The 8,713-nt window shown below is 37.6% G+C and overlaps 1 protein-coding gene across 2 annotated transcripts in view; it reads left to right on the forward strand.

Moving 5' to 3' along the window:
- Positions 1 to 2,717: 2,717 nt before the first annotated feature.
- LOC107585245 (RING finger protein 145-like) overlaps positions 2,718 to 8,713 on the forward strand; it is a 9,369-nt gene continuing 3,373 nt past the window's right edge. Inside the window, exons 1-10 of one of the 2 annotated variants that reach the window (XM_016272170.1) lie at positions 2,718 to 2,902; positions 3,251 to 3,581; positions 3,670 to 3,778; positions 3,880 to 3,971; positions 5,386 to 5,627; positions 5,716 to 5,885; positions 5,963 to 6,103; positions 6,180 to 6,362; positions 7,342 to 7,489; positions 7,571 to 7,927. In XM_016272170.1, coding sequence (XP_016127656.1) covers positions 3,413 to 3,581; positions 3,670 to 3,778; positions 3,880 to 3,971; positions 5,386 to 5,627; positions 5,716 to 5,885; positions 5,963 to 6,103; positions 6,180 to 6,362; positions 7,342 to 7,489; positions 7,571 to 7,927 — 1,611 coding nt within the window. In that variant the 5' untranslated portion in view covers positions 2,718 to 2,902; positions 3,251 to 3,412. The remainder of the gene's footprint in view (positions 2,903 to 3,250; positions 3,582 to 3,669; positions 3,779 to 3,879; positions 3,972 to 5,385; positions 5,628 to 5,715; positions 5,886 to 5,962; positions 6,104 to 6,179; positions 6,363 to 7,341; positions 7,490 to 7,570; positions 7,928 to 8,713) is intronic. The other variant, XM_016272171.1, reaches the window with a different exon arrangement.

Genomic DNA, 8,713 nt, shown 5'->3' on the forward strand with positions numbered 1-8,713 from the left:
GAATTGATTCCTCTTTCACACACACACAAAGTTATGCTAAAATACCCGTTTTGACAAGTATTCTAGTAAACAGTCGGTTACGGTTATGTCTTAAGTGAACGTAAACAGCTGAGAAAACAAACCGGATGTGTGTCAGCATTAGGGCCGTGCATTTGGTCTTAAAGAGACAGTAGCCAATAAATACCTGTTTCTGTCTGCTAATCAAATAACACCACAGCTCTAACAAAGATTAATCTGTATTTAACCTGTGCAGTGAGCACTATTGTGTTATTTTACACTTAATTATTAAATTTCTGCACCTGAATGCTACTGTTACTGACTTTATTTGTAATTATGGTTTGTTTTGTTTTGTAGGCTTGTAATTTGTGTAATTGTTCTTGTTTTATTACTAATTTTATTAGTTAAGCTAGTAGTTTTTGCTGTGGTATAGAAGTACTTAAAGTAAGCTTTCACTAATAATTTTTTTTTATCCGAAAAATGATCAGATCCGTGACTCAAAATCCGTAATATGATCCGAACCGTGAGTTTTGTGATCTGTTGCACCACTATGTGCAATGACTTAAAAGCTGACAGCCACAATAACTGAATCTACTTTCAGAGCAAATCCTTCTGCTGGTGGGATAAGTTGCAATTGACATTTTGCACAGACTTCAGAAACAGACCTGGCTTTCATGCTGCTGTTTGAACACAGGGGAAATTGGCTGCAAAGGTCACTGAGCCCATTTCCTCTCCCCCTTGCTTACAGAGACTCAGACCTTTACAGCACCCACTGCTTTTTACCTGCACTGTATTTTAATAGTTACCATTCTCAAATGCTTAATGTGTGCATGTGTTCTCCTTAGGTGAGGGTTATCAGAGGTCAGCGTTCTATGTATTTTCCTCCTCCATGTACAGTCTCTGGTGTGATGATGCCTTCCCAAAAACTTGTGTTACAGCTGAGACGCATGACTAAGAAGAAAGCGATGATTGCTGAAATGAGCAGAAGTGGACCTTGCCTTTATTTCCTGTAAACTGCTTGTGCAAAATCAGTGAGATTAATGCGGTGGCGGAAGTTCTAGTTATTGCAATCTTTTTTAAACTTACAGTTGTCAGGCCATAGAAGAACTTATATAAAGTATCCTCTTTTAAAATCCTTTCATGAGTTGTTACAATGAGTTGTTAAAATCCTATTCTTAGTGAGAATTCATGTTAAATATGTCAGTTTACTTTATTTACCCAGTTGATATTTTATTTTAATGGTTAATATTTTAACTGTTATTATTTCTAATTATATATTTTTCAATTACACAGCATTCTTTGGAAATGCAGTTTACTTAATTCTTGTCTTAATGTCAGTGTACTTAATTCTTGTCAGTATCTTAATTTCAAAAGAACACTGTTGAAATTAAATAAAAGGGGAACACTGGAAGTGTTTGGATGACTTTACAAATGTTATGGAAATTAAAAGATGTAAGTTAATAGATGAAAAAATGAAGTTTAGAGGAGTGATTGAAAGCAAATTCATACATTATAGAATTTTTTTAATGTATGAATTCATTATTACATTTACATAGTATATTACATTGAGGAAATGCAGTTGTTGTTTGTGTGTGTGTGTATTTTACGTTTGATGTGAATGGAGGGGAATCAGAAAGCAGACAGTTTGGAAAACCAAGTTGCAGTTGATATTTACTTATGTATAAATCAGAGATTAATTCAATAACTTAATATACTTCAATAATAATAAAAAATTGCAGTATTATTGGAATACAGAAAAAATGGTGGACATCTATATTCAATACAGCCAACAGTGGATAAATGAAGCCTCATGATAAGATCAAAGAGAAGAAAATAAGTACAGCTAAACTATAAAGGTTCTAAACAGCACCAGATTCTTCAGCTTGTAACAATAGCAGAACTGTTTGCTAAACAGAACCCTTTAGGTTCCATAAAAAACCATGTGTACAATAAAACCTTATTGTCTGAATACATTAATTAATTATAATTGACACTGAACATGAATGAATTCATAAAGAAATAAAACATAAAATACAAACACAAAATAGATGCGATGAAGGCCAAATTCCATCATTGTGTGTATTTTGAAAGTGAGTGGCAGTTTCACTGTGCAAATGATGTACACAAATAAAGAAATATACAACTGAGTCACAGTGCATCTCATCCATTTCTTTAAGTAAAAGCAATTGAGTGTATGAAGGCCTAAATGGCCGAAATGGACAGTATGTGAGCCCTTCACAATGTTCAAAAACCCCATCATGGTACAGCTTTAGCTTTTTGTGACTGGTCATGTTTATGCATAAAACTATAACAATATGGATCAATAATGCAACATCTCTGTCACTTACTTGCTTGGTGGAGAAGAGGAGAGGAGTATTCGCACCCGAGCTGGTCACACTTACATGTTCTGTTGAAAACAACTGAAAAGAAAAAGAAAGACAAGAAACCAGTAACAATCTGAAACCTGTTGAGAGTGTGACAGGATAGATGGTTGAGCTCCAGAGAGTCAGCAAAACTGCTACAGTTCCTAAAGTTAAATATTTGAATTGGACAGCTTTATATGGAGAATGAAGAATCTATATAATTGTGAATTTTATCATATAGTTTTTCTTCGCTCTGGACTCAAAGTGGATGCAGACGGAGCTGAGGACCAGTCTCTGGAGGGCGGAAGTACTTGAAACAGTAGGAGGCGCTATTGTAGTTTGCGATCCGCTATTCAAAACACTAAAGAAGAAGACGGGGAGGACGGGAAGTCTGTTGTAGTTGACGGTAGTTTCTAAACAGTTTGCGGTCATGCCAGGTGTGGAAATGGTATGTTTCTCGAGGATGAATTGTGCTTAAGCGCTTTTGTTTTGAGACGAATAACCCGCGAGGTGCTATGATGCTACAAACACACACACTGGAGGTGGGATGCAACCGTCTTTAAAAATACATTGAGATGAAAAAAGCGACAGTCGGTGTTATTTTCCCATCAAGTACCATTAAATTACACTATATATTAAGATAGTTTACTTGTATTAACTGGTTAATGGTGGTCTTCCAGTCTGTCTTCAACCGAAAAGTTCCCAAAACCCATTTTAAACCATTCTGAGCAGGCCGGGAGACCATCTAAGACTGGTTTAAGATGTCTTAGTTGCAGAATTAAGCTTTAAGTCTTATTGACAAATGCCAGGAAACAACCCGGAAAGACTGCTGTGTCTTGCGAGCAATCAGAAACGCATCGTAATGTCTGTCATTGTTTCTCTTCCCACAGTTTTCACATTGGATCTACTGATTAGCCACACCGAGCAATGGCCTTTACATTTTCAAGAGGACCGCCAAACAGGAGCAGAATTCAAGAGCATGATCTTAAGACACATGTCATGATGTGACAGCCTTCCTGCATGGTACTGGTGCTTATTTTATCCGTGTTAAGATGCCCCGACTAGAGGAAGTAGCTAATGTTGTCCTCAGGGTGCCCAGTATCTTGGTGTTGGACATGCTGTATAAATGTGACATTGACAGCTTCACGGATCATCTGAAAGCGAGGACAGAAGACATGCTCTTCAAGTACAAATATGTCATCTGGAACATGTATTACTTGGGTAAATATTATGTGATCACCATGAGTCATTATATTGTAGTGTTGGCTAACTATGTAATATGTGACATTGTTGTTGGTGTGTCCTGCAGGTCACATAGTGAGCGCCATGGTGCTGCTGTTGCCTCTTGGGCATATTATCCAGCTGTACCTGCATGTTCTCTGTGCCCTGCTACTTTACATGGGTCATCAGATTGTCAGGTGAAAATAACAATGTTTTTTGGGTTCTTGCATTTTTTTTTTTTTAATATGTGTTATCGGATTGTTGGTAGGTTTTTCAAAGGGTTTTGTTGTGTTAACAGAGATTATGTAAGAGATGAAGCTCAGTACGGGTATGATGGTGCGCTCTTTCTGGATCCTCCGGCATTGAACCGTTTCGTGACTGCGCTCACCAGTAAGTTACAAGTTCCACAACCCTTATAGGGATGCCAAAAGTACTTAGACCTTTAAGGTATTAAGCTTTCGGCAAACATATAGCTTACTAGGTTTTTTGCTAAACATATTCCACAAAGTCTGACAATAAAGACTTTCTGTTTTTGTCTTAATTTTAAACAGGATCACTATTGTTTTGTATGAAACCTTGAAAACTAACAAACTTAATCTTGTGAAATGTTTTATTTCATTAAGTGCTTTCATATCAGTAGTATTCTGAAATGAGGAGTCCTCGGTTTTTTTTTTTTATATAAATCAAATTTAAATTTATGTCCCAGTTAATCACTGGTAAACTGAAGCGCTCTTTTAACTTAACCAAACGCATTCTATATGAGATAAATCAGATATACATCAAATAAACACAATATTACAACGTACAATTGCACAAAAGGCTGCAAACGAACAGCGCGCATCTGAAGTGTCTCTGAAGGAAATAATGCATTATTTATCGGCTTTAAGATATCGGCCAAATTTTCTTATTGGGCCGATACCGATAACAGAAAAAATGAGCATTTATCGGCCGATATCGATATGGTGGCCGATATATCGTGCATCCCTAGTCCCAGTTAAACATTTCTTACACTATCAGAATTTTTTTTGTCTCTTCTCACGTGACTTTGCCCCATTCATTCTCAGTTAACCCCCCACCAAACTCACCTCATGCTTTAGGGGGTCTGTTAAAACTCAGTGGGCTCAGGGGAGACGAGAGAGACGCGGACTCACACTGTAACTTTACCTGCTGGTGTCGAACAAGTGATTTACACACACATATATATATATATATATATTTATATATGTGTTTCCCACTTAAAGAACTTGATTAGCAATTCAAATATTATATATAAATTGTAAAGTGTACTTGGAAAGAGTACTACCTTTCCTTAAAATTATAACTTAAGTGCTTAAGAGAGGGTGCAAGAAAAAGTGTGTTGTCTGTCATGCAATTTTTTAATGGTTTGTGCAATGGCACAAATCCTAATTATGACAAGTCCTGATTATGTGCATATCAGTCCAGATTATGACTCTATTTTACAATATATGTATATGTGTGTATTAGGGCTGCACGATAAATCGCATGCGATATTTAACGCACATTTTGTCAGTAAAGCCGGCTCTGTAATCAGCCGTTCACATGGAGAAGCATTTACAGAGTCGTTGTTCACTGACAAGCTGCGCAAAAAGATCATATTTTGCGCATGTTTAGCGCAGCTTGTCAGTGAACAATGGCTCTGCGTAGTTAATGCTGCTCAATGTGAAAGCCTGCACGTGATGGAAATGTACGGCTGATTACAGAACGACTTTACTGACAAGATGCGAGTTAAATATCGCATGCGATTTATCGTGCAGCCCTAGTGTGTGTGTGTGATCATCTGCAGGTCAGATAATAGTCAGTACGCTGTGTGCGTTCCTCATGCGGACTCAACACGTGTGGCTGTTCTCAGCGCACTTGCTCCCTCTTCTGGCGCGTGTGGTATCTGTTCGTTTAGACTGGCTCCTCTCACTCTCCTCTGTGGCCATGATGATCACAGGGGCCGAGGTTGCCGTCTTCCTCCTCGCTAACTTCTTTGTGCCGTACAGACTGGCCAGAGCCGCTTACAGAGAGATAATGGCGATAGAGGTAAAACACAAGCACATACTGACACCCTTGCATCTCTACACATGCATCACCTCAGTTCTTCTTTTCTCAATCTCTGTTGTTTCTGTAGGTGACTGAGTTGCTCAGACTGATGGCAGTTGGAGTATCTGTCTGGCATGGCTTTGCTGTGCCTGTATTGTTTAGTGTTTTCTGGTATGTGCTGTTCGGAGTGCAACTTGTTACCAATTATGGCACTGTCACTGCTGTCCAACAGGGTCCGCTACTCTACCTCCTCACCAGGTAAATGGCAGGGTATTCAATCTCACTGAATGGCCGTATCAAATGTGAATTGTATCTAAAGTACATGTGTTTTTCAGTGTGTCTGAATGCTGTGCTAGCCCATACTCCCTGCTTGGCTTAACATTTGTGGTGTCTTACACGGCTCTGGGACTTCTGAGTCTCTGTAAGGTCTACCTTGGAGGATTCAGTGCTCTCCAGAACCATAATGTCATGCACAGGTAAGAGCAGATGGTGTATGTTTACTGTGTGCATGTGTTTGTTCAGTTCAAACATTCATGTTTTTATATGTTGTAGGGGTGTGACGGAGGGAGTGACTCTGCTGCTGCTGGCCCTGCAGACTGGGTTGTTGGACATGGCATCTCTACAGCGTTGCTTTCTGCTCTTTATCATCCTCTTCATCGTTCTCACATCTACACTACAAAGCATGAGTGAGATCACAGAGCCTGTTGTGTTGGGGCTCGGAGCTAGTAGAAACAGGTATGTGGTTCCATTTACAACCTGAAGAAATGACAATATTAATGACGGATTGGAGGTATGACATTGTGTATACCTGGTGTACATGCAAGAAATGTTATGCCATACCATGGAAATGTGTTTGTGAAATATGTTTGTTCTGTTATTGTTTTGTTACAACAGCTGTTTTTGTTCAGCTGTCTGAATCAGTTTTCGCTGATGCTAGGCTTATTCATCTATGTGTACCAAATTCCAAATAAATCAAATAATGAATTTAATTCACTGTCTAATTAATGTATTTATTTCACTGACTTTTATACATACATATGTACATGTGTTCAAAAGTTTGGGGTCAATATTTAGTTTTTGAACGAAGTCTCTTATGCTCACTAAGGCTATATTTAAAATAGAATATATTCTTGTGATGACAGAGCTGAACACCAGACGTTTGATCAATTTTATACTTTTTTTTTTCAGGATTTTTTTATTCTTTTGCAACATAATTATTATTAAACAATTGTAAATTCACTGTCTAATTAATGTATTTATTTCACTGACTTTTATACATACATATGTACATGTGTTCAAAAGTTTGGGGTCAATATTTAGTTTTTGAACGAAGTCTCTTATGCTCACTAAGGCTATATTTAAAATAGAATATATTCTTGTGATGACAGAGCTGAACACCAGACGTTTGATCAATTTTATACTTTTTTTTTCAGGATTTTTTTATTCTTTTGCAACATAATTATTATTAAACAATTGTAATCTCTCTCTCTCTCTCTCTCTCTCTTTCTCTCTCTCTCTCTATATATATATATACAATTTAGAATTTATTCTTTTATTTATTTATTTTAAATGTGGACATGAAAACAATTGAGTTACCTTGAGTTATTTTGGGCATTAACATGTTCAATCTGAGAGTTTAACATTGTGTTTTTTTGTGATTTTTTTCTTTTTTCATGCTTGAGCAAATTGAAATTTTTTCTTTCTGTATCCACAGAAGTGTGTTAAAGCACTTGCGTGGTTTATCTATGTGTGGATTTCTGATGGTGTTTCCGGGATTCATGGCCTACAAGATCTCCCAGATTTTCAGCATGGATTTCTGGCTACTGATTCTGGCCTCTAGCTGTATGCTCACCTCACTGCAGGTACACTCTGTTTTATGAACTCATTTGTTTCCTTTTTTTTTTTTTGACTGAGATCCCAGCATGCTGTGCTCCCTTTTATAGGTGACAGGCACTCTGCTGATCTACAGCCTGTTCATGGTGGAGGTCTGGCGTGGTGCTGCCCTGCCTGGATTGGATGAGATTGTTTATTACGTGAATGGAGTGTGTCGGGTGCTGGAGTTTGCAGTGGCTGTGTGTGTGGTGGCATACGGGGCGTGGGAGTCACTGTGGGGAGAGTGGAGCTGGATGGGAGCGTCGGTCATTATCATCCACTCCTACTGCAATGTGTGGCTACGTGCTCAGTCTGGCTGGAAAAGCTTCTTGCTTAGACAGGAAGCTGCTCGCAAAATCAGTGTACTTCCACGGGCCAGCACAGAGCAGCTGCAGGACCACAATGATGTCTGTGCCATCTGCTTCCAGGTCAGAACAAGCACAAAGCGAAGGTGTTCTGCATGTAATAGTTAGTGTAGCATCAAGTTTTGTCCTCTTGACCTTGACTTGCAACATATTCAAATGTGCAAGTGGAAGTTGTGAGAATGTTTTCATATTTAAAAGGGTGTATACCGTTCAGTAATTAAAAGTAATTAAAGGATTTAAAAGTAATTAGGATTTTAAAAAAAAAAAGGGTTTTGAAAGCAGTCTCTTATGCTCACCAAGACCACAATTTATTTGATCAAAAATACAGTAAAAACAGGAATAATGTGAAATATTACAATTTAAAATAAATATTTTCTATTTTAATGTATTTTAAAATGTAATTTATTCCTGTGATGAATTTTCAGCAGCCATTACTCCAGTCTTCAGTGTCACATGATCCTTCAGAAATCCTTCTAATATGCTGATTTGCTACTTATGGATTAATTCATGTCCTACATGAATTAATCCATCTCTTCATACCATCATAATGATGCCACAGCTATAGAAACCATAAATATTACACAGTAATGCAGTATAACAGGGCACTACATAACAGACAGGTATCTTATGTAGCGAGAATGAATGCCATTACTAAAGAAAGAAACCCAATTAACAATTGCGCAACACATCATCTGTAGCTGAAGCATTAACCTAACAAAATGACACAAATACAGTCCATCCGATGTTCTTACAGACATTTATTCACCCAAACGCATTTATACCTTACAGATAACATTGGTATAAAACAAATAAGGTGATTACATGTGTTTTAAAGTTGACCTAACAATT

This window comes from Sinocyclocheilus grahami, unplaced genomic scaffold, assembly GCF_001515645.1.
Source record: "Sinocyclocheilus grahami isolate Dianchi unplaced genomic scaffold, SAMN03320097.WGS_v1.1 scaffold68.1, whole genome shotgun sequence".
NCBI lineage: Eukaryota > Metazoa > Chordata > Actinopteri > Cypriniformes > Cyprinidae > Sinocyclocheilus > Sinocyclocheilus grahami.